General features: G+C 48.3%; 1 protein-coding gene across 1 annotated transcript; it reads left to right on the forward strand.

Annotated features, from left to right (window-relative positions):
* Window positions 1–2,062: 2,062 nt before the first annotated feature.
* MYO15B (myosin XVB) lies at window positions 2,063–25,312 on the forward strand. Its single transcript, XM_042884032.1, has 42 exons — window positions 2,063–2,090; window positions 2,999–3,056; window positions 4,088–4,218; window positions 4,322–4,417; window positions 5,785–6,020; window positions 6,099–6,271; window positions 6,981–7,053; window positions 7,475–7,681; window positions 7,775–7,854; window positions 8,033–8,130; window positions 8,297–8,384; window positions 9,313–9,423; window positions 9,592–9,686; window positions 10,255–10,491; window positions 10,959–11,037; window positions 11,248–11,403; window positions 11,675–11,864; window positions 11,992–12,082; window positions 12,603–12,825; window positions 14,150–14,259; window positions 14,807–14,866; window positions 15,080–15,155; window positions 15,659–15,777; window positions 16,235–16,353; window positions 16,601–16,742; window positions 16,879–16,990; window positions 17,600–17,760; window positions 18,038–18,150; window positions 18,268–18,331; window positions 18,573–18,645; window positions 18,980–19,056; window positions 19,467–19,543; window positions 19,753–19,883; window positions 20,095–20,189; window positions 20,449–20,526; window positions 20,796–20,904; window positions 21,236–21,384; window positions 21,687–21,814; window positions 22,613–22,746; window positions 23,209–23,342; window positions 23,768–23,908; window positions 24,193–25,312. The coding sequence occupies exons 1-42, from the start codon at window positions 2,088–2,090 to the stop codon at window positions 24,250–24,252; spliced, it is 4,887 nt and encodes a 1,628-aa protein (XP_042739966.1). The 5' UTR covers window positions 2,063–2,087; the 3' UTR covers window positions 24,253–25,312.
* Window positions 25,313–25,391: the final 79 nt, after the last annotated feature.

Consider the following 25,391-nt stretch of genomic DNA (forward strand, 5'->3'; position numbering starts at 1 on the left):
TGTCACATCCCAAGCTACACCCAAAATAGGGCAATTCAGCCTCGTGGGGAGGCCCTGGCCTCTTTGATGCTCAGTAAGCCCTCTCATGCCTTTTCATTCTTGTGTTTCTTTTTGCTGAAGATCCCTGGTTAAAGCAGAATAGCCTCCCAGCATGCTTTCTAGCTTTTAATCCATAACTAAATTCATTACTATTCACAACATCCAAAAGCAGTCACAGTTTTGCAAGCAAGAGTGGATCATATCATGCAATTCAACAGCCATATTTATAAGGAAATGCTACTAAAATATGTGGTACATTTACTCCTTCGGATAATGCTGAATGCACTCTCCATTGAATCTGAGCACCTGGAGGACGTGGATGGCACGTTCCAACTCCTACAGCCAAACTGCAGCAACAAGAAAACAGCCACATTCTAAAATGCAGAGGGGGGAAAATAAAACAGCAGACCAACCCGAGAGCCAAAGCACAGCACTGAAGCAAGGCCTGAGCACAGATGCGTGCCACTCCAAGACCAGGAGATACTAGGAAGGCAGAGGAAAAAGAGAGCCCTCCTGCACCTGGCTTTCAATTGAACAGCAGCCCCAGGGATGCCTGATTGCTTATGGGTCTCAGGTGGGACCTGCTGGGTGCTCAGCAGCATGTAGGGTTTGAGTATTGCGTACACGTTCCATCCATCTAGCCAGGCCTGGCTTAAGGAGAATAAAAGCACGTGCCCTGGGAAGGAGCTGGAGAAGTCCAGAGGGTGGCAGGGGTGCTGCTCCCACCTCACCTGGCCCAACAGGCACCTCATCTTTGTTAAGGCCTCCAGGCACCATCTTAATGTTCTCTCTCTAATAATATTTCATCTGCTTCATCCAGTGAGGTTGGGCTCATTTGATTTTTGCAAAGCACCTTTAATTAACATGCAGTTTCCCTGTTGTTATAAGCAGAACCTCCACACACATTTTCAACAATCTGAAACAGGCTGAGAAAACATTGATGCGGCCCACATGCCTTCATTCCACTGTCATTAAATTTATCCAGTGGTGAGATTTTGGTGCACAAACATTTAAAAGAAAAGTGACAGACGAGCTGACAATAAAAAGCATAACATTAATTTGATCATTTTTTAGACAGGCACCTATAAAATTAGAGCAGATTTCCCATGTTTGGAGACTATTTCCCTGGAAGATTGCAGTGGTGCTTTCTGCCATGATCGATTTGTGTTTCTTTTCCAGACAGGATTTTTTTTTTGCTTGGACAGGATCCAGATTTGCTTTCTGTCAGATAATCACAGCAGCACTCTTCGTTTGAGTCTGTTTGTTTCTGTTCCCCCCATTGTTTGATTGATGAGGTATTTGAAAATACATTTACAACAATAACAGGTCTCAAAGTTCACCTGCTGCTGAGTTCCTCCTTTTGCCCGCTCCCTGCAGACCTGCCCTTTGTACTTTAGCATGCCTACTGTCTTTCTCAGCCCGGCACTCATCACCTCCCATCTAGCCACACCATTCTGCAACAGGCAAGCAACTGAGAGAAGTAGGGAGAGACCGAGTCTCTCCTTTTTCACCTTGGAGTAGGAAGCAGGTGAGTGCTGGGGCTGGGAGACATTGGTATGAGATGGGAAATGGCAGAGCTGTGAGGGGGTTTGGCTCTTGGTATCCCTCCCACCCTCTCTAAAGGAGTCTGCCTCCATGGAAAGCTTCCTCCATCCCGTACTCTTCGATGCTGAAGGAAGCAGGTGAATGTTTCTGACAGGTTCTGTGCGCTTTTGCTTAAGACAAGGCAGGAAAGGTTTGGCAGGGATGCTGGGCTGGTGTTGTTCAGAGCAAGTGGAGTTTCAGCGAAACTAAGGGCTTTGCCTGGGCATCCCTTCTTACCAGGTTGGATTCCAGGGAGGCATTGCAGCTTTTCCGTCACTTTATCTGCTGGAGCAGGACACCAAATCCTGCCTATCTGCAGGTCTGCTCTCAGAAGCAGCTGGAAGCGATCACTAACACATTGTCTTTTCTCCTCCAAACATACCTAACAGCAGGAGATACAAGAAAGGAAGCGACAAAGAAAGTCCCTGGCCAGTGGTGACAGGGAGAGCAGTGACAGCCAGGGAATGGTAAGTTGTCATCAGCCTGGGAGAGTCTGAGACAAAACAAGGGACAAGAAAGAAGGGGACAGTCTCTTCATCGGGGTCTGTTGGGATGGGATGAGGGAAAATGCTTTCAAACTAAAAGATGGGAGGTTTAGATCGGATATAAGGAAGACATTTTTACACTGTGGGTGGTGAGGCAGTGGCACAGGTTGCCCAGAGAGGCGGTGGTGCCCCATCCCTGCAGACAGCCAAGGTCAGGGATGGGCTGTGAGCACTGATGGAGCTGTGGGTGTCCCTGCTCAGGGCAGGGGTGGCACCAGATGGCCTTTAGGGCCCCTTCCAGCTCCAACCATCCCGTGATTCTATGATTTTGGAGATTCCCAAGGAAGCTGCTAGGAAGCTTGCATCCAGTCTAAATCTTCCCTCTTTTACTTTGAAAGCATTTCCTTGTCCTACCACAGCCCCTTCTTACAGGTGCTGAGAGGCTGCTATAATAAATATAAAGCAGCAGTGAGCATCAAAGACCTGGGTCAGGTCTCTTCTTATTTGTGCTGCAGCATTCTTGGATACTGAAAAATAAAATAAAAATGATGTAGAACTGAGCAAGAGGAAATGGTGTTTTGCCATAAACCAACATCTCCCATGCAGTGTGCCTAACTTGTTAATGATGAGAAATGAGTCAAAGAAAGCCAATTCCTGTCCCTCTTCTCATTGTCAGGAATTACTCACCTTCCCCTCCCATCTGATGCATATCATGTACCTGTGTTCTGTACCTGTACAATACTTCCTTATTTTGTAATATTTCTGAACACTGCCTAGGCAGAAATTAAACTGTTGCCTGTCAGTGAGTTACCCAGCTCAGCAGAACAGCTCAGGGCTCACGTTGTTTCATGCCTGGTACCCCAGTATTGACTTGCTCCCTCTCCTCACAGGATGTGGAGCTGCTGGAGATCCCAGCAGAGCTTGCAGCCCTCCTGCACTCAGCTGGAGGTGAGAAACCCTTCCTGCACTCTTTTATTCCCTGTTTATTTGCTCGTTTCCTAGCAGTGTGTTACCTATGTGCCTGTTCCGCCTGCTGTCTGTCACCTGGGTCATGCTTGATTTATTATCATGGCAGTGTAAATATGATATAAAAGCTAATTGTGCTCCATATGCATTTTTGTTACCTTTTCAGCTCCCTGGCGAGCTGTGCTGATAGAGCTGGTGATAATGTTGGTATAAAAGTGTTTGGTAAAAGTTCTGTGACAGTGAAGTGTTTATTTAATGAAAGCAGGTCTCTTGCAGAGCTGGATGTTGGAGTCTGAGATCTCAAACCCATTTGTCTTCTCAAAAATCCTTAAAGAAATCAAGGGTTAAGATGTTAAAACTAGAGTTTTGGCACTTCCAAAGAAATATATACTTTTTTCCCAGCAAGGAAAACAATATATATATTTTTTCAGTGGCTTAGAGGCCAACATTCACTGACAGTGGTGAAGATGAAGCCTTCATGTGCTGGGATATAAACAGGGAGAGAAAGGAAGGGAGAAATGTGTTGGGGGACACATTGGGGTCAGGATAGAGAAATGCACAGAAGTTGTGCAGCACTGAGAAATCCCTTGGCTTATCAAGGTGCTTGCTCCTGTTTATGATAACCCCACATCCAGTGCCTCATGATGACCTCTGATTTAACTGTTGACTTAACACTTGTCAACATTATCTCTGCATAGATTTAATGTTCTCTGCTCCTTAAATTCTACGTAACAGAATTGAAACTGCAGGTGCTGCATGCTCCCTGGATGTTACCTAGGGATAAGAGTGAAAGAACTGAGCTGAAGTTAAATGCTGTGGTCTCAGGGCAGAGAGGAGATGCCTGCAAGGGGGTTTGGGGCAGCAGGGATGGACTGTGTGTCCTGGAGCCAGAGGACTGGTACAGGGACACTGTTGCTTGACCAAGAGTAGACATGTGGAACAGCCAGCCATGCACTGCACTGTGAGTTGGGTGTGTTCTGGCTGCCATGACCCAAGACCTCTTTCTCTTGCAGGTCAGTATGCAGCACAGGCCAAACAGATAACTGAAGCATTGCCTCCAGAAGTTAAGGTCAAAGATGACCTTTCCCTCCCAGCCGACATCAACAGCTATCCTTTCTCCTCCTTCATTAAGTCACACTTCCAGGTGGGAACTCTATTTTTCTTCATTGCTTCCCAACTGGAGAAACAGACTAGTTCTAGTGACACCAGGAACAAACTGCATATTTTGTCCTTGTGTTTCTTTTCAGAGGACAGATTTCCCTGCCCCTGGTCATCCCCTGCAGCAGCCCTTAACACGCCTGGAAGCTGAATACCAGGAGAGCGCACTTGAGATCAATAAACTGGTAAGATGTTTTCTTTGACCAGGGCCCTGTGGAAGAACAGATGGGCGTAAGACAATCATAGAACTGCAGGATGGTTGGAGTTGGAAGGGACCCTAAAGGCCATCTGGTGCCACCCCTGCGCTGAGCAGGGACACCCACAGCAGGGATGGGCACCTCCTGTATGGGCAGCTAGATGCTGGTGGTGGCTCGTCTTACAATACATGGTGTGTTAAGAGAGCAGAATAAATTCCTGTTCCTTTGAGGTATTGGAGCAGTCTGACAGCCTCTGGGCGTTGTGTTCTTGGTGTGATATAAACCAATTAACAGGTGAGATCAATGGGATCCCAGCCAATTGCCCAGTGACGTAGTCTCAAAACTTGGCTGGACATATTGAAATTAGACTGCTAAGCCTCACTTTCACAACGTTCCAGATTCAACAGCCATGACATTGTAAGGGAGATCTGGCTTCTCTCTCCCTCAGTCACAAAAATGTTTAATTTAACCCAGATTTTTTTCCCCGTTATCTGGTTTACAGTAAACACATTGGTAGTTCCTCAGACATGCAGTTAAATCAATGATGTAATAGGGGACAGTGAACTGTTGTATAAAGGCTGGAAGAAGGCAGGGACTTTGTCATCAAGACGACTACACCTGGAACCACACCCTCAAATCTGTAGTGTTGGCATAAGGAGAACAGTGTGACCTCCTCCTCCCTGTGGATGGGAAATACGTTTCTTAAAGACATGAACAACTCCCTGAAAATAGAATGAAACTAACGAGAGTAAATCCATTAATCCCTTTGAGAACTACATGTTGTTAAAATTAATATGCATAGCCAAGAACCCAAATCATTGCTTAGGTGAGTTGGTTGAGCATAACAAATCTCCTGCTACTTGGTATAGTGTTAGCTACACCGAAGTCAGTTTACCATTCAGCAGAGCTTCCTTAGGTCTGAGCTGTCTGAGCTCTGCACAGAGATCAGCAGAGCACCAATTTCATTTACCTGTTTGTACAGGTAGGCAGCCTGCGGGCTCAGACACACTAATGAACCTGTAGTAATTTGCTCGTGGATCCGAGCTCTGATGCTCAAGGAAAGGGAAGTATTCTGACTACGATTTTGCTCTTGGGCAAAAGCACAACTCAGAATAGCCTGAAGAGTGAAGTGAAGAAGTTCTGATTTCCAGTCAGGGTCCTACCCTGATATACCCTCCCAAATTCCCCAGAGCTTTGATAGTGCACAGAAGCTACGAGCAGATCCAGATCAGACTGCTGGGTGCTCTAAGGCTCACAAACACACTGTGTCTACTCTCCAGTTGCTACTTCATAATGCAGTTCAATCCAGAAAGCTGCAGCTAAAGCTGTTTCTTTCCCCCCATGAATACCTCTAGATTTTGCGGTTCATTGGTGACAAGAATCTCCACGGCTGGCAGGAGGTCCTTCTGGGCAATTACATTGCTGGGAGAGGTTTGAACAACAGGGCTCTGCGCAACGAAATCTTCAGCCAAGTGGCCACCCAGGCATGGAAGAACCCAGATGTGGAACAGAGCCAGCGAGCCTGGGTCCTGATGGCGACGTTACTGAGCTCCTTTGTCCCTTCATCAGCACTGGAGAAGCCATTGCTGAAGTAAGGAGGAGAAAAGCTGCGCTTTCAGGGAGGTTAAGAGAGATGAGAAATGTGCTGAAGGCAGATATCTCTTCCTAGGTTTGTGTCAGATCATGGCATGGATGGCTACAATGCTGTTTGTCAGCGCAAGATCTTGACAGCAGCGCAGCACGCAGAATATGCATCGTCCCGTGTGCACCCTCCCACTCAACTGGAATGGACTGCAAACAGGAGGAAAGGGAAGATGGTGCTGGATGTTCATACATTTAATGGTAACTTATGTGTGCTTCTAGCTCCTAAGGACTTACCAGTGCAGAAATCGTCGTTCAGAAATGCTCCCAGCAGCTTAGTGCAGAGTGATTGGATCAATTGCAGCTGGCTGGTGCTGCCATGGGGAATAGAAGCATCTGAATCCAGACCCCAAACTCTGAAAGATCTGACCTTAATGAGCCAGGCCTGCTATTCAGGCTGAGGGATGAGATTCTTCCGGGTTTGGGCCAATTTCAGCAGAGGCCTGTCCTGCTTGTACATCTCTCTGGGTCCAGTTTTCCTGTTACCCATCACTGCACGACCCATGCTGCCCTGCTAATGCCTTTGCTGCAGTGGCTTTCTGAGCCTTTCTTCCTTCTCAGGCATTGATTTATGCTGCCCCTTGAGCCCTTGGAATCAGTGTGAATCAGATGCAAAGCATCTCCACTCCAGCTCTTAGGGCAGGTGGGGTGGTGGATGACCCATGTGAATCATGACACTGCAAAGGCTTTCAGCTGTCACACTGGAAATGCTTTGAGATGTGCCATGAGCAGTTCTTACGAATGCAAATGTGTTCATGCAGAGCCTTCTGTCTACTTTTAGTCTCTGTGGGTCACCTGAGAAAGGTGCAAGACTTTCCATCTGGTCTCTGCCTGCGCACTGCAGAGCTCGGATGTTGCTCTGGGTCCTGCTGGGGGGCAGTGTGCACTGATTGTTTCTTTTATGTGCTAGATGAGAAGTTCTCAGCTGAGGTGGAGTCCTGGATGACCGGGGAACAGTTTGCAGGATGGATGCTCAGTGCAAGGTACTGCCAGAGGACAGGAGATGCGGGGATGTGAAAGAGACTGTGACTGGTTTTAGAGTCCAGAGCGATTGGGCTAAAATTTATATGGTCAGATATGGATGGAATAGCTACTCCTTACCAACTCTGGATCATGTTCTCTCCTTGTCCCTTCCATCCGTTTGCATGAACTGTGGGACTCTTGAGGAACAGGGGAATCACTGCTGTGATCAGTAAGAGCAGCTTCAGAGAAAATATTAAGACAAATAAAGTCAAATTATGGGTGTTTCACTTTTTTTTCCTGACTCTAGGTGCTTAATCATTGATTCACACCCTAAAGCTGATGGCTACAGAAGGCAGGATGAAGCTGAATGCAATGTTTTCCTATTTCTCTCTTTCATCCTGCTTGCTCTCACACCTTTTCTCTCCTTTTCCCTGTTACCAGGGGCTGTGATAAGAAGTCTCGAGGGTGGTCTATCTCCATGCTAACTGGCAACACGTGGCAGGATTTATTGGGCAGTGACTTTGTGCTGGACCTCATTGGAGAGATGGAGGAGGCCAGCAACCCCAGCAGCCCCTCTGAGTCCTCACAGAGATACCCCATTGCTCCTGAAAGGGACAGAAACTTCCTCCATAACTCTGCCTTGGATCTGTGAGTCACCTCATCCTCCTGCCCCGCACTGGTGTCCCTATTGCCCACTGCCTATTCTCTGTGCTGTTCTCATCTCATTTTCCCCTCCAGCAGGATTCCCCCTGCCCCAGGCATCCAGGCCCCTGCCTTCCCCCCACCCAGACTGCCTCCAGAGTCCAGCAGTGCCCATCGAGGTGAGCTCTTGCCCGGGACACTGCACAGCACTGGGTCACCTGTGCCCCATCCAGGGAATCAGAGCAGATGGGGGAAAATCTTCTCGATGGGTTCCACTCCAAAATTTGACTAATAGGGTCTGAAGAGAGGGGAAATGTTCCTTACCTGCCTTATCACCAGTTTCCTCTCCACCTTTAGATTTTGGAATCAGAGATGAGATGGTGACCCCTGGAGGTTTGGATCACTATGTGGACGATCTCTTCAGCCCCGTCTTACATCAGGACTCCAGGACACCAGTGAGTCCTCTGATGTTCTCTCTTATTCTCTGCAGCTCTCCTCTCCCCATGACTCCTTCTGGCCATCCACTCTGCCTTTGCTCAGCTCAGACATGCCTTTGGATGGCATTTTACTGGGAAGTCTGTCTGTCTGAGCTCAGACAGTGCTGTTTTTTTCTTGATGCAGGATTTGGACAACAGGGAAAGCCTGACCAGGCGCATGAAGGGAGGTGGGAAGATCGGACCCACACAGAGAGGAATCTTTCCTTCCACAGGTCTGTAAGGGGAGGGGGACAGCTGGAAACATGTGTGGATAAGCTCCAGTGAGCACAACGCAGGGAATCCCTCAAATGTTAGTTACTGCGTGGGTTCAGCTGGTTGAAAAAAAGCATTTGAGTTTAGCCTGGGTCATCAGAAATTGCACTTGTTCCCAGCTGCTGGGGGAGAGATGCTTTGAGGAAGAGGTGAGCTCAGCTTGCCACCTTTTAATTTTTATCCTGAGTTGTTCCAGGGGTCAAGGCGAGAAGCAACTTTTGTCTGACCCAAGCCACCTCTTCCCAGTGCTCAGTCTCCATAAGTCATGTGCTCTCTTGCAATTCACCACGTGCTTTCCCAAAGTAACTGCTGCTTTTTTTCAACTGAAGGGTATTAATCTTTCTTACTGCTTCTTTTCAGACTTTTCCATCATTTCTATCTGTTCCATGTAAGTCTGAGCTCTTAGTAGAGGTTCTGGTGTATGTGTTTGGTTTCCTTTCTATCCTTTATCACAATCCCACTCAGGGTACCTTGTGAGTGTGTGGAGGTCCAGGAGCTCTGCATCTTAGCAGCTACCTGCTGCAAAGAGACCCACATGGACGTGGCAGAGACCTCTGACCATCCTTCAAGGGAAAGCCTTCTTTGTAATCATACAGAAGGTGCTTAGCCAGGAAGGATGCAGTGACCTAAGCAGCACTGTACAAGCAAGGTCTCTATCCTGCTGTAGCCTCACGAGCTGCATGTTTCTCTTTGGTTTCTTTTGTCTACTTGAATTTTGCTGTGTGTTGTGATGTGTATGAAGAGAGAAACCATTTGCATGTCTTTATAGTTAGTGAGGGGTGAGAGAATCTGAGGGCTCCAAGCAATGTGATGTGTTTGGTGGGACTGATAGGGCCTTCCCAATCTGTGATTCCCCAAAAGTCCTGTGCATGTGGCCTTTTTCTCTAGGCTTCTCTGGAATGATGCAAACACCAGTCTACCAGCCCATGCCTTCGATGATGGGGATGCCAGCTGCCTCAGCCATGATGCCGGGGGCTGGCGGGATTGCCCCTATGCCAGGTAATCACAATTTCTTGGAAAGAGGATGAAAAGGTGGGCATCCTCACAAAGCCTGTATGTTTGCATGTCAGGCAGAGTGCACAGTGAGCACTCAGCTCCATGCTGCTGCTCAGGCACCATGAAGAACAATTGCCTGTGGGTATCTGCAGACATGTATGTCTCCCACAGCCATGTACATGCCCCAGCCCGTGGTGCCCACTGTAGACCCCAGTCAGCTGGCAGCACAACAGCAAGCCTTCATCAACCAGCAAGCCATGCTCATGGTGAGTGGAAGGGATTGGGTGGGAGAGGCTCCGGAACAGGAGAAGGAGAATGCACTGGTGTACGTGCTGTAAAGAGGCTAGCCATGCTCCCCTTCTGGCTTAGGCCGGCTCTGTAGCTCTGGGGTTTGGTATACAAAGTTAGGTTTTGATATATAACATTGTGGTTATTGAAGATTGCAAAACTAGGGATCCCCTTTTTGCCTGTAGTGTCCGTGGGGACACTGAGGTGCTATAGGTGAATAAGTAGCAGCAACAAGATCAGTTGTAAGTCCCAAATGTTTTTAAAATGGGATTTACAAGAGATGCAGAACTGCAGTATTCTGCTTTCTACACAAAGCCTTCTGAGTGTGTGGATGTCCCAGGCTATCTGTACGGTCAGGATCTGTGCATGCCTGGCCAGGTAGGAGTAGACACCGTGGGCAAGGCTGCTCTGTACATAACATTTGGGATATTTGCAGTGGATTAAGTGGGTTTTCTATGACTACTAATCAAAAGTAGGACAGCCTGGCTGATGGTTGATGTTTTTGCGTAGCCTAGAGCTCATGGTTGCTGCAATTCCTTCTTCCAGGCTCAGCAGATGACCCTTCAAGCCATGAATCTTTCCCAGCAACAGCAGCAGCAGCAGCGACAGCAGTGGCGGCAACAGCCTCCTGAGAGCTCAAGGCCAAGAGCCTCAAGCCCACCACGAAGCCAAGCCCCAGCCCCAGCCCCAGCCACTTCCCCCAAACCCAAGATGTCTCCCAGCAACCAAGATGTGACACCACCACCAAAGGCTCCAGAGCCACCAGCTCAGGCAGAAAGACCGGTATGAGAAACAAGCAGTGGGTTCAGATGCCTCATTCTGCATTTATTTTGCTTCCCTTTCCAGCCTGGCATTGATTTGGCAGAGAGGAGAGCTGAGAGTTATGTTTGCCTTTCAAGTTCCACTTGCTGAATCTTTAAGACACAGGGTCAGAAATGGTTACACTTTAGGTCAGTGGAGTTTTGGCTGCAGTGCATTCACTGCTGATCTGAATTTCAGTGGGGTCCATATGAAAATTCATCGCTTTTCATTCTTTATCTTTCAGCAAGTTGTCCTGGGGCTGTAACACACCCCTCTTTCTCTGAACTGGGTTGATGATTCCTTGGGTCAGAAACTGGCCTCCTGGGACACATCCAGACTAGAGAAAGTTTTTGATGAGTCCAAACCTATCTAGAGAAGATCACTGCTGATTTTAAGGGAACTATGGAGGTATGCTGGCTGGTACTAACTATGTTGTGAACTGCCTACAGGTTTACGACTCCAGCAGTGAAGATGATGATTATCCTCCGGAAACTTTCCAGCAGAAGAGAGCTTTTTTTCAGAGGATGGGTGAGTGTCGACCACTTTGGGAATTTTACTTATCATAACACCCTGTTCTGCAGCCTCCCAGGTGCAGCAGCTGTGTTGGGCATCCAAAGCCAGGCTGAGTGGGGTCACAGGCAGCCCCATCTCTTGTTACAAGAGTTGAAACCATGCCATTAATGCTAAGCTTTGGCTATTAACAAGCCTTTGGAGATTAACAAGCCTCTTTCTTTGTAGGAGAGCAAAAGATCCTAGTAAAGAAAGTCAGGGTGCCTTCCAAAACCTGGACACCTCCAGCAAATCCTCAGCCAAAGGAGATGGAAGAGGAGAAAAAAGAACAGGAGAAAGAGAAGAATATGACAGAAGAGAAACCCAGCCCTAAAACAGAGGCAGGTAAGGTGATGCTGAGTGGAGACCCAGGCAGGTTGAGAAGCAGGAACTTTCCAGGAGTGGGTGTCAGCCCAGGATATACTCAGAAGAGGAGAGATTTGGCTCGGCAGCAGAGGGGAAAGTCCTGTGCTTTGGAAAGTGGGATCCTAAAGTGGGGCTGGGAAAGGCCATGAATGGTCAGTCCACAGGTGAAAGAGTGGGAGACTCAAATGAGACAAAGGGATTTTTCCCATGCTTTTGTTGGTCTGTTGGTTAAAGCTCTCACCCCCAACAGCTCCTGCTGCCCCTTTGCCACCTCCTGAGCCAAAGCCAAAGAAACAGACACCAAAAGCAAGGAAGGAACCACCAGTAGTGAAACCTTCAGCCCCTGAGTCTCGACCTGAACCAAGCCGGGAGATCCGTAACATCATCAAAATGTACCAGAGCAGGCCAGCCCCCGAGCCCCAGCCTATTGAGCCTGCCAGGTGAGACAGTGGGAGCCACCCAAGATGAAAGGCACCACATCCCAGCTCTGCCACATGGCTCCACTGCGGTGACAACCCTGCTGCAGCTCTAGCAATTCCCTTTTGTTCTGATCCCTTTGTCTTGCAGGAGAGTGTCCAAGCCATTTATGAAGAGGAATGACCCCAAAAATGAGGCTTTGGCCAAGCTGGGGATGATGAATCTCAATTCTCCCAAATCAGTGAGTGCTTTCCTTCCTTGATCACCCCAGCAAAGAGATCCTTTGTATCCAATCTCCAGCAGGCTGAGTGCGGTATGGTAGCAGCCAGTTGATTTCTTACTGCACTAATAGTTCTCTGTGAACTCGTACACCGTAGTGCTGTCCATCTCAGGTTCCAATCTATAACATCCATTGAGTTCCTGGAGAACAGGCTCTGCTGCAGTAAGTTCCAATGCAGAATGTTTAGGGCTGATTTGGAAGCAACAATTCACATTCCCCATATTTGGCCCAATGATCTTGGCCTATCAATGTCTTTTTTCCTTTTCCCAGCTGGAGGCTCGTGTCTCAAATACTCATTTCTCTGTGCCTCTGTTTGCCTAATCTTAATCTATTTGTAGATCGTGTGCTGATTTAAAGGTTCTGGTGTCCCCGCTCCAACAGATGCTGCTCCCAGGGCTGGGCTGCTACCCTGGGTATTATTTCTAACAGCAGCATACAGTGATGCAGAGAGTAACTGTCAAATGGTTTTGCTGTCTTGTAGCCACCCCCACCGCCTCAAGAGAAGCCCAAAGGGACACCACCACCCACCAAGCCCAAGCCAGAATCAACTTCCATCTCTATCAGGGAGAAACAGATACCTCTGCTGTCCATCTTCAGGGAGCCATCAAGTACCCCACCAGATTCCCCAGCCCCTCCTGTTCTCCCACCTTTGCCCCCCTCTTTTCCTCCTGGGAACCAAGGCTTGCAGGAAATCTCATCAAAGGGTGAGTGTTGACGTCACCCAACTGGGATTTGGTAGCAGATAACGAGGGCAGATTCAGCCTAACAGCCTGGGAGAGTCACAGCATGAGCTGTCTCTTGCCAGCAGGTCAAAGGCTGAACAGTCACAAACTACAGTGACAGTCAAACTATAGACTGTCATTATAATTTGAGTCTGGTCCTGCACTCTGAGACCCTCCCCAGCTCTAACTCTTCCCTTCCCAGTGCAGTGCAGGATGTCAGGTGTTAATGACAAAGGAAAGAAGGGCTAGATGAAAAATGGACCTAAAAACAGAAGGGACCATTGGGTTACAGCTCGATCAAGGTCCAGTCCATAAGATATTTTATTGCCTACTTGAAGCATAGTTCCTTTATCAAAGCTGCAAGTAAATGGCTGGACTTTAGACAAGGGAGGAATGGAAAATCAGGTGTTTTACACTCTAGAGCCTCTGGAGAGCCCTTTAAGAGAGGCTGAGGAATGAGGAAGTGTTATTTGGGCCGCATACACCAAAGTGTTTCAAGCACAAAATGCTCATCAGCATCACATTTTATAATGTGTAAAGAACAATCAGCCCAAGCACATTACTGGACTCCAATCTGCAGCAGCTGCCCTGTTATAAAAGAACTGTCCTGTTTCCTGCTCCATTTGCTTTAGAAGATGGACATTCAATAAATCCTGTGAAAGCAATTCTAGGTAACAGGGTTAGCCTGAAAATTCCCATGTTCTTTTGAATAGGGATAAAGAAAACAGCTGAATATATTCCACATTTCTTGTTCGTCTATGAACTGAAGTTTCAAAGTTGTGACTGCTTAAATGGAGACATTCCTAATCTCATAGAGAAATGCCTTTGAATAGTTGCCTTCCAACCATGTCTAACTTTAACAGATTTCCTGCAGAGAGCAAATCCAGTGTAAGTACTGCTGCCTTGTACTAGAATTCTACAGCCTGCTGGCTCAGGAGAGTTCTTCTAACAGTTTTTGAACCCTCCAGCAGCCTTTATAATGACATAAAGTGGGGCCACATCTTTCAGCTTCAGTGCAGGGGTGCCCAGTTGCCAGGATGCTGCGTGCTCCCGATCTCTGGAGTGTTTCTGGTACGAGCACTGAACTTTGTGGCTAATGCAATGAGTATCCATGCGATCAGAAATGCTATGAGTTGTATGCTGATTGTTCTGTGCATTCACATTAGCTGATCACTGATCTTCAGGAGGGTTCCTTACACAAATGTTCAGTCAGGCACGTGGCATTGTACCTTTCTCTTGGTAGATCAATGGCAGATGACCCTGCTGTCAGCAAAGCCTCTCCTCACTGCCCTTTCTTCCCACCCAGGCTCTACTGTAACAGAAGATGATGGGATCAAGACCCAGCTGTATAAGCTAACTGCTGGTGTCAGCTTTTCCTACTTCAACCCTCCCTGGAAAATCTTTCTGCGCAAAGAGGTAAGGTTTGTTAGCTGAGCCCTGGCTGTAGGGGGAGGGCAGTGATCCCACGTTTGGTTAAAATCACTTTCTGTCACGTGTGACCAGAGTGATGTAACAGCACAGAGATACTTCGGAGAGGAGATCACAGCACACGTGAGCTGGGAGTCATGAGCCCATCTGATAGTCAAGGAACTCCAGCTCCTACTTTGCCTTACTCATGAGTCTCAGTTTTCCTGTCCTTCCCTTCCTCTCTAAAGCACGAAGATATTGACAAATAAAGTAAATCTGTTGTTACCTGGAGCTTTCCTATATAAACAGTACAAATGTATGTAAAATGTGGTGTGCTGAGCTGACCCCAGCTCATCCCACGATCTCACCACTTCACTTTTGATCCTTCACTCCTGCTCACATTTGGCCATTTTGTTCACGTTCCCTCTCTCCCTTCCCTGCCCAGACATGGACATTCAATCCTGGCAGGAGGGAATACAGATTACAAAGCACCTCCATTTCTGCTGCAGCTGTAAATATACATCACATCATTATTGTTTTTATCCTTCTCTTGCAGGTGTTTTACCCCAAAGAAAACTTCAGTCACCCTTATTGTCTGAACTTGCTGTGTGAACAGGTAATGTATGACTCAGGGTTGTCTGTTTGGAGACTTCATAACTGCACTGCATGATTACATCACATACATTCACTTAGAAGTACTAGTCCTTTCTCCAGGTCCATCTAGTCAAGGCCCTGCTCTTTTCTCTCTGAGACTCAGCCTTTTTCAACAGCCCCAGCACACACAGTGGCAGCCTTTCCATAGAAGCCTCTCTGTTTCCCTCCTCTGCAGATCATACGTGACACCTTCTCTGATTCCTGCCTTCGCATTTCCAAAGAGGAGAAGCGCAAGATGAAAGACCTGCTGGGTAATGAGCAGCCCTGTCCCACCTTCCTCTATGCACCCATCACAGCATCCAGCTGCAAAGGAGGAAGAGTTCTCTGTGCCCTTCCAGAAGGACTTAGGGCAGAGGAGAATTGTCACTGCAGCAAGAGAGAACACTGTGTGTGCTGTGCAGTGCGCTGTAGGGATGGTTGTCTCTTCCAAATGCATAGAAAATGGCTCTGAAATCTCTCTCAGCCAGAAGAACTTAATTATGATTTGTATCTCTTTGGTGGAGAGGAAACTGAGGCCCAGGGATTGGGTTTTGAGTTGTCTCAAAATCCAGCTGTGTTTGACATGAGCTTGATGGAGGTGGGTGGAAAAAAACTTGGTAGATTCGTATGTGCAAGTTACTTTGGTTAGCACCGTGGTGTCCTTTCAGCTCTGTGTGCTCTTTGCTGCCCCATGGTCATTGGGTGGGGACAGTAGGAACAAGATCCCTGAGCAGAGGGAGGCATTACCATATTTGCCTTGCTGTATCCCTCCTAGCGGCGTTGCAGGTTGGCAATGATGCTCAGTCCATTCAGGAGGATGGGATAAAGAAGAGGATCGTGGTGGCTGCTCGGGATAACTGGGCTAACTATTTCTCCCGCCTTTTCCCAGTTCAAGTGAGTCTTAATCATTTCAGCAGACCCCAGATTTCCTGTGACTGCGTGACTCTGGTTCTCCTGGGATGTCTCTTTGTGCTCTGCCTTTCTCTCCCTCATCTGCCCCACTCCACTCAACCTCCTGCACTTTCTGTTCATTTCTCCTCATTCTCCTCCCATGCCCATTTACATCCTTCTGGTGCCCTAACCATTTCTCTGTTTCCTAGGCCACCCGCTTAGATGCAGTCACTGGTGGCCTTGTCCCCCACTTCTCCCACCTGCCTCTCTGCATCCTCACACTCCTGCTCTCCTGTCTCCCTTTCCTCACCATCTTTGTTTTCCAAACACCTTTGAGAATGTTGCTAGGTCTGACACCTCTGTCAGCCTTGGACCTCTTTCATTGCACATGGTGCTCTTTCCCCATCCTGTCTGGCTGGGAAGGAGCCTTTTGGTGCTCACCGCTGCTCTTCTTTCACAGGGTGAAAATGGAAGTGATGTCCAGATCCTGGGTGTTTCCCACCGAGGCCTGAGGCTGCTGAAAGTGGTGAAAGGAGCTGCCTATGCTCCTGAGCACCTGAAGATCCTTTGCAGCTACAGGTGAGCGGAAGGATGATGTGGGCAGACCGATAGGGTGAGCTGAGCATTTCTATGGTTGTTCCATGTCTATGGTTGTCCAAGACCTGTGGTGACTCACTGACCCTCCCTCAAGTGACTTCACTCTTTCCCTTTCCTTCCTACCTTGCACTTTGCCTGTAATATATACTGGGAACCAAGCTCCCAATCCCATGATCAGCATCCCCTCGTTCCATCAGAAGCACTCTGAATGTGCTGGCTGTGTTCTCAGCTTTGCAGATGTGTTCTCGGTGGAGCTGAAGGACAGCAACTCCCTGGAGTTCTCTCTGAAGTCGGAGCAGCTCTTACTGCGCTCTCACAAGGCTCCGTGCATCAAGGCCATGGTGGAACTCTTCATCCAGGAGCTAAGGCAGGTGAGGAAGCAGCTGCAGAGCAGCTGTCAGTGAAGGTGTTTTCCTATATGGACCTGGCAGGTTCCATGGGATGGTGTAGTCTAAGTCCCTCCCATTTTGGGGACAGGATTTGACCTCTCCACTGCTTTTTCCACAGGATACCAACTACGTTGTTGCTCTGCGCAGCTATGTCACAGATGACAAGAGCCTCCTCAGCTTCAAGAAGGGTGACCTGATCCAGCTCCTGCCCATGCAAGGCTTGGAGCCAGGTGAGGGGATATGTTCAACTGGATGGGAAAGGTGGGGGTTGTGTTGAAGGGCCTGCTGGACCTACGGAGCCTAGAAGCACTACAGACTACTGTTGAGCAAACCAGAAGAAAGCAAGCTGTTAAGTGCTGGCTTTGTCAACCTTCAGCTCTGCTGCCCTCTGACTGCGACTCTCATCGTTCCTTCTATCACAGATATAGGGGATGTTCTCTAGAGCTCCCTGAAGGGAGGTGATAGTGAGGTGGGGTTCAGCCTCTTTTCCCTGGTAATGGTGATAGGATGAGAGGTGATGGGCTCAGGTTGTGCCAGGGGACAAGGTTCAAGCTGGACAGCAGGAAAAATTTCTTCTCTGAGAAGGTGGTGAGGTACTGGCACAGGCTGGCCAGAGAGTGGCGGCGTCCCAGTGCCTGGAGGTGTCCAAGAACCATGGAGATGTGGCACTGGGAAATGTGGTTAGCAGTATGGTTGGAATGAGCTGGGGTTGGGCTTGGTGATGTGAGAGGTCTTTTCAAGCCCATTCAGGGGCTGATGCTGCCTTTGCCAGTAGGAGGCCTTACTGCTTGGTTCTGTTTGCACCTGCCATGGTTCCCAACTCTCTCCCATTTCCTCAGGCTGGCAGTTTGGCTCCACTGGTGGCCGCTCCGGTATTTTCCCTACCAGCCTAGTGCAATTGGCTGCAGCCCCTGATTACCTCAGCGCCAGCATGAACAGACGTGGAGGGCTGCAGAAGAGCAGGAAAGTTTCCTTTGATAGCAAGAACACCAACAGGGAGGTGAGTTGTCCTTGGAAAACTGCTAGAGGATCTGGCTGTGTTCTTTAGGACCTGCCAGCATAGGTCCATGGCCCTGGCAGTGTCTGACCACTGTGGCTAAGGAGGAAGATGACTGCTTAATTCTTGGAGACAAAGGTGCTCAAATACCATTGAGAGTATGTGGGGAGGGATGGCATCACAAACAGATGAGACCTTTCCAGGTATAGCAGGAGAAGGGAATACACACTGCAGCTCCTCAGCTGACCTTTCAGGGTGAGTTTGGTGCATGTCCCTGCAGACCTCTGTTCCCAGCCTGATATCAGAGCACTCCAGCACCATGTCAGTCCCTGCTGGTGATCATTACACCATGATGGACTTCGCCGCTGCCTATTTCCGAGAGGCTCAGTTCATGTGAGTAGACTGTGCTCTTCCTCAGCAGGCATACACTGGATGTGTGTAGCCTGGCACTCACCAAGACATTTCTGGGGGTATTTCTTCGATTGGCTCATGTTCTCTTCATCTGGCTAGGACGGAATTGAAGGAGACACCTGCTGAAAAGAAGACTATAGCTGACATGGTCCAGTACACCAAGGTGAGCCCATGCTTTCCCCATGGCAACAGCCAGAATCCCAGCTCCAGCACTGCCTCTAGTTTTGCTCTGACATGGCAAAAACAGATGACAGATTTTTGGCTGCACTATGCAGAGGAGTAGGTGACCCCTACTTGTCAATGCTGCCTGCAAGATACTGGGAGCTGTTGTCATCTGCAAAGCCTACAGCACAGCTCTGTGCTGGTCTGCCTCCTCAGCTCACCCTTGTGTTCGGGCCTTGCAGGTTCCAATCCAGGAGTCTTTGCTCCGGTACTCTGATAGCGAATTGAATGAGCTTGCAACAAAGAACTTCATGAGTAAGTGCCCCCCAAGGACAAAATGGGCTTCAGTGAGGATGAATGGATGCTCTTGGTGGCTACACATAGACAACAGTGAAAGGAAATAAGAGGGTACTTCCTAATGCACTTCTGCTGTTAGTAACTACCACTGTCATTGCTGAAAGCATCCAAAAACAAAATGCTCCTTGCCTTGAGTGCAAAACGTCCAAGAACCCACACTGCCTGGGCTCATGAACCACTTGTCCAGTGCTGCCTAGTAATGGCCTGTAGAGCAGAAGGGCCTTTGGGACATTTCTAGCCCCATGGCAGGATCACCTCTGCTTACACTCAAGTATTATCCTTTGCTTTGCAGCTCTGATGCGGTTCATGGGAGATCAGGCAAAACTCAAGAACCAGGATGATGCTCACTGCGTCTACGAAATCCTTCAGGTCTGTGACTTTTCCCTGGGCAAACTGCTGAAGCACCAGGGGGAATGAGAGCCCAAGGCCTTTCAGGAAAGGGAGAACAGGGAAAGCCATAATGCAGAGCCCTGTGTGAGGAAAGGAACCGAAGCAGAGGCCAACTAAAAATCACGTGGAAGAGGGCGTGTTTCTATCTGCACTTGTAAATGCTTTTCTTAGGCATCACAGTTTGGATGAGAGCACAACCTGCCTTCTTCTTTGGGCCTATATAGCACTACAGAGCAGACGTTGTGAAGGCTGAGCTTAAAGCCATACTGGGAGTCTGGGATTTCCTGGCAAAACTCAGGAGTTGGGAGAAGAAGGGCATGGAGATGAGCTGGAACCTCTCAGATGTTCTCTTCCCCTCCTTGATGCTGTTTTCTCCCCTTTGAATGCAGCTGTGCAAGGAGAAGGAGAATTTGCATGACGAAGTTTACTGCCAGGTCATCAAACAGGTCACTCTCAACCCCAACCAGTGAGTAGCAGCACGGTTGGTTCCCATTCACGCATGCATGGAGGGGATCTGCATGCCTTGCTGTGTGCACAGGGTGGTGGGGGGGTACCCCTTCATTTCATTACCTCATGTTCACTGCCACCTCCTGTTGGCGTGCAGAAGGGCAGAGGCTCACTTTCAGCTGGGTGCAGCAGGAATCGTCTCATTCCACAGTTCTTTCTGTCCCACAGGCAGAGCATGCTGCAGGGTTGGCTGCTCCTAAATCTGCTCACTGGCTTCTTCCTCCCTTCTAACGTCCTGATGCCCTATGCCACCAAGTTTCTGCAGCAAGCCAGCAGTGACCCATCCAGCACCCACCACGGTATGGCTGTGCCTGTGTCTCGTGAAACAAATGGCTGCCCTGGGTTTACTAAGGCCCTGTGTCAAGGGAAGAAGGAAGGATCCAGATGGGCACACAGTTTCCTCATTCTTGGCAATGGATTAAATTAAATTAAATGTAGCCAGGAAGACTCAAAACTATAGGAGACAATGCTTAGCTCTCAGCCCATGAAGCTTTTTCTCTTTTCCTACAGAAATAGCCAGGACTTGTCAGAGCAACCTGCGGAAAAATTTCATGTATGGGGGCCGTCGCCACCTTCTTTTCCCTGTGGAGATGGAGGCACTGCTGGTATTGATGGGCAGGGGGGTTGGGATGCTGGGAAGGGCAGCAGGTGCTGTGTGAAAGAGATGGGTAGCAGGGCTGGTTAGTGCTCCAACAGAGGGAATCAGGCATGTGTCTGTAAGGGAGATGTAAGTGAGATGCCATGGAGTGGGTAGGGAAGGGTCAGGAATGGTGGCTAGCAATGTAAGGTGAGATGAGGAGGAGGGAAGAAGGAGACAGGATTACGGGGTTGATGTGTGTCACTGTGTGTCACTGTCCTTTGCAGAAGGGGCACAGTGCCCGCCGGCTGGAGGTGCTGATGTTTGGAGGTGTGGAATACATCACCCGCATCAGGACATTCACTGTGAGTTTCTGCTTTGCATCTCTCCTTTGGTCTGGTCTCAGAGCCACACCAGGGAACTCCCATATTTGTCAGACCTTTGGCCTGTGCTTCCCACAGTGCTCTGGTGGTTTCCCACATCCCTCCCAGGAATCCCTGCAGCAGCCTGGAATGCCATATCCAGCCTGCTTCTCTGTGCCTTGGCCAGAGCTGTACTGCTGCCCTCCATCTGTTCTGGGGCTGAGTTGAGCTTACCTGGCTGCAGTATTTACTTGCTTCTTTCCTCACTTCAGGTGGCCAAGGAGCTCGTGCAGGAGATCTGTGAGCAGATGGGGGCAGGAGAGCAGGAAGAGATTCAGGAATTTGCTCTTTTTGCCATCAGGAGCACCAGTGATAAAAATGGCAAGTAAAGACAGACTAGCTCTAGCTTCTTCCCTAAAGCATTTTCTCCAGCAGGGACTGTTTCAAATAATTTCCCAACTCTTGCTGGCTCTGGGGATCTTCAGCAATTAACCTCTGTTAGAGACTGCGCCTTCTCAGGGCCAGAATTGCTCTTTCCTGAAAGTGGTGCATGTCTGCATGGGGGCTGCGTCCCTTTGGGATGGCTGATGCTGGGAGCTGCTAAGGGCAGGGCGAAACAGAGGTGTGCAGGATTGCTCCTTGCAAGACTGTGGAGCTCAACCCGCTGCCTCAGCACCAAGAGTGATGACTCTTTCTCTGCATAAATATGTAGATAAAATTGTGAGGCCAATAAGAATGGAGGAATACCTTCATGACTACTTGCTCGAAGACATGCTGGTCACTCTGAGTTTACGCAGGCTCACCTGGAAGACACCTCTGCACTTTGAGGACAAAATCTATACTGACATCCATTACGGCCAGGTAAGCAACGAAGATGGTGGGAGCACTTAATGTGAGGGCCAGTGTGGGTGTTCCAAGACAGCTGAAGAAGTGGGAGGGCTGATTGGCTCTGTATGCTATTTCTGGGCATGACTAATAAGTGATGCTAGTGAGGACGTAGCCTATGGGCTGTACTGTTCCAGATGTGGTTTGTGCACAATTTCCCCAAATGCAACAAGCCTTTGCTTTAGAGTGATCAGCATGAGCTCTCTGCAAGGCAGGATGCGGGTCTCTGCAGTCTTGCACTGCCCAGACTTGCCTGGACCTCCTTCTGGTGCTTTCAGGTACAATGGGACTACCTGGCAGGGAAGATACTGATAAGCTACAGTAAAGAACTGGAGATGCAACTGGCTGTTTTGGTTATGCTCCAGCACTGGGCCAAAACAGAGCAGGAGAGCTCTGCTCCCTCCAGGTATGTTTATTTCAGGGAGGGTTTCTGTTGGCACCACCTGGGTTAAGAGTAGATGACTGAAAGTATTCTCCGGATAATGAAGGAATGGAAAGTCCCAGAGAAGATAAGTCATTAATTAACATCACTCAGTGACTGACTTCTGCCTGTAACCAAGAAAGTTTACTTCCCACTCACACTCCTGATGGTGACCATCTCTGACTCACAGTTCCTTTTGTGACTCCTCCTGAGCTCAGGGACATGAGGGTGCCACATGCATTTCTTTAGGCCATGTGGTACCAAGAGGAAAGTGTACGAGCTTACAGCTGTACTTGTAACTGAGATGGAGATAAAGAGGTAATACTTCCATCAAACCCCCTTACAGCTCCAGCAGCAGGAGTAACCATATAATTGCTGGGTGTGGGGAACTCTGCTCTGTGTAGTGTTTGCAGCAGAGGATCAAGACAGTGAAATGTTTTTCAGAAACACCCTGTGAAAGAAACACTCTGTAACTCTACTTCCATGCTACAGTTCTTGCATGAAGAGCTCTTGCTGTCTCCAGGAAGGAAGGATTTCTTGTAGTGTACGGGGCGGCGGTGCACAGCTTTTTTCTCTGTGGAAATACGATGTCTCACCATCTCTGATGTCTTCTCCCACATTACTCAATTTCGATATGACCTGTTGGGCTCTTCCCTCTTTCTCCACCTTTGCCCCCAGCTCTGCTCTGAAAATCGTTGCACATCCCCTCTCTCTAACTGCCCTTGGTTGATATTTTGATTTTGGCCAGGCAAGGAGTCAATTAGTCTCTACTTTTTGGCACAGGGAAGAGCTGAAGGAATACATACCAAAGTCCTTGCAGTCCCGAATCAACACTGAGACTCTGCAGAACCATCTTGACAGGCTGCTGCAAACCATGCAGCCGATCCAGCCAGTGGATGCAAAAATCCAGTTCATAGGTGAGGAGACGTGAGATCTGCCTGGGGAGTCCACTCTGAGAGCGATGGAAGCTGCTTCGTGGGGCTGGCAAACATCTCTGGAGTCTGGAATGGTCCATGATATGTAACTCCCTGACAGCCTTCCTCTGCAGACTTGCACAAGCTACCAAGCAGGACAGTCATAGTCTAAATCCCACCTCATGGTAAAAGTCTGCAGAAGACTCTGCTAGTCCTGTGCTTTAATTTGTGCTTTAATTGATATTCTGGCTGCATGTCTGTTTGCTGCTCTGAAAAGAATGGAACGTGCATTGAGGCTGCTGGCACTTGAACACCAAGAGCCTAAGAATGGTGGGAGAAACTGTGAATTGCCCTTCTTAATGTAGGAAGACTTGGGAATACCTGAAGCTTTTGACCACCTTAGGCTGGTGCGTAGATTACTAGCTGGGAGCTGCTGCCTGAACGCCAGCTTTTGTTTTCTTACAGAGCAAGTGATGAAACAGCCATTCTTTGGCTACAACATCTTCTTGGTGGAGAAAGTCAGTAACAGCACAATCCCTGTGCCCTGTTATTTTGGTGTGAATAAAGAACAGATCATTGTGGTGGACAGCATCACCCAGGTATGCCAGACAATTCCTCCCTCGTGTCCAAATCCCTGAAGTCTTTCAGGTATTAGCTTTGACTTTCAGCAGAACACATTTCAGGAAGAGGCTGTGTCTATATGCATCACAGCCAGTCACTCTAACAACCCTACCCTGAGAGTTAGGGAGTAATGTCACAGATGCTATTGCCATCTGCTCTTTTGCAAGTGTGCAGATCAGGCAAACAAGCATGGTCCATGGTAAAACTAAGCGTAGGCCACAGTCCTATTTGTCCCAGTCCAGAAGGAGCTCTAAGGACACAGCAGTCGTAGAGCCAAGCAATTACTGTGATCTGGTCTATGTCTCACCTCTCAAGAGATGTATCCTCCTTGGCCAGAATCAGATGGTTTTTTTTTCTGAAGTGACTGCACCAGAGTGCTCTGTGGCTCTGTTCCCTCACACAGGAGCTCTGCCACGTCATCCCGTTGAAAGAGCTGCAGAGGATGAGAACCCTGCGCCCCACCTCCGAGCAGGGGCTTCCTGGCATAGAACTGAACTACGGCTCTGCTGCCAGCCCCAAGACTCTATGGATTGAGCTATCCCAGGTGAGACATCAGCTTTGAACTACAGCTTCCTCATGGCAGCCCAGAAATTGCCCTCCACTGTCCCACTGAGCCTCTGAGCAGCACTACTGCTCTCTTGTGTCCCAGGGGTGAACGGGGACACGGCATTTCCCCATTCCCAAAGAGCAGCTCAGTCTCAGCACCTGCTTGGTATTGAACTGTGGGAAGTAATTTATGGGAAGATGCTTAATTATGGGAATATTTCGTTATGAGAAGCAGTCATTTCCAGAGTAAAGAATGACTGGTACTGCTTTGTGTTTTGACAGGCTAAAGAGATGTATCACACAACTGTTGTCATCCTGGATAAAATAGATTTTCAGCACTAGAGTTTGAGGAGAACGTCTCCCCAAAACATCCATGACCTCTGCTGCTTCTACAACTGCTACCAAGTGATGGCATGTTTCTTGATGGACTGGACTGTGAAGTCACCCCTGGTGGCCCACCATTCAGCCTAAGTCCTCTTTCTTGAAGCAATACTTGCACTGGTTGAACAAACCACAAGGCACCCTCTCTATTCCCTTGCTTTTTTGTGGCTTGTTCCAATACAGCAGCACAAGAAATGCAAGTAACTGCCTTCAAGCTATGCACTGTGGGACTGTTTTTTAAGTCTTTTTGAATTAATTAACATAACAAAGCAAAGCCAAGGCTATCAATTGACTGCTGCTGTTTTCCACAGACCAGCTTTTTCTCTGTATTGATATGCAAGAGGCCCTGTAGCAGGGTTTGTGAAGCAGAAGCTTGTAAACAGCATCACAATGCAAAGCAGATCAGTGTTCATTTACAATTGCCACGTATTATATACAATTGCTGGGGCACAGATTGAGCTGCAGTGGTAAGAAGGTCTATTGTTAATTTCTCACTGACATAATTATATGGGTAGTTTTCCTTCCACTATACAGAACTCAATTGTATCCATGCAGCTGTCAAATTATGGCTCCATGCCCTGGAGAAAGTGTATTCAAGTGGAAATTGTATTACAGTAGAGGAGAGCATCCTGGATTGTACAAAACCACTTAATTTATTTTTATTTCTATGGCTATCCTATTGGACTAATAAGTATCTTCATTTTTAGGAGATTTATAATGAAATAATTGCATAATGGATATTTTGAAGCTATGAGATGACAGATACTGCTTTACCTCTGATACGGGATGATTGACCTGCAGGTAACTGCAAAAGCTTGAGGAAAAGGTTGTAATTGTTGGCTGGGCACCAGATCTGGGGTCGTTCAGTGCAGGCCATGATGCACAGCTGGCTGCTTGCTGCTGATGCCAGCACCAACCACAGCACTTTCCTGTCAGGAACTTCCATGCTAAAGCTGAACTGTATGGCACCTTCTCTCTTTATCAACACAAGGCTTGGTGAACAGCAACATGAAATAAAGAACTAGAGAACATCTCTGAAGAGTAACTCATCCTTTTTTCTCTTTCTGAGCTTTTCCAGCCTTACACAAAAGCACAGCTCA

Source organism: Lagopus leucura, unplaced genomic scaffold (assembly GCF_019238085.1).
Source record: "Lagopus leucura isolate 7727_CA_CO unplaced genomic scaffold, USGS_WTPT01 Super-Scaffold_100040, whole genome shotgun sequence".
In the NCBI taxonomy this organism is placed as follows: domain Eukaryota; kingdom Metazoa; phylum Chordata; class Aves; order Galliformes; family Phasianidae; genus Lagopus; species Lagopus leucura.

What these genes read in the sequence shown, in the direction of transcription:
- MYO15B (XM_042884032.1), top strand. An exon ending in CAGCCCTAAAACAGAGGCAG is followed by an intron (nt 11,404 to 11,674) that starts GTAAGGTGATGC and finishes CACCCCCAACAG; the next exon opens with CTCCTGCTGCCCCTTTGCCA. An exon ending in AAATCTTTCTGCGCAAAGAG is followed by an intron (nt 14,260 to 14,806) that starts GTAAGGTTTGTT and finishes CTTCTCTTGCAG; the next exon opens with GTGTTTTACCCCAAAGAAAA.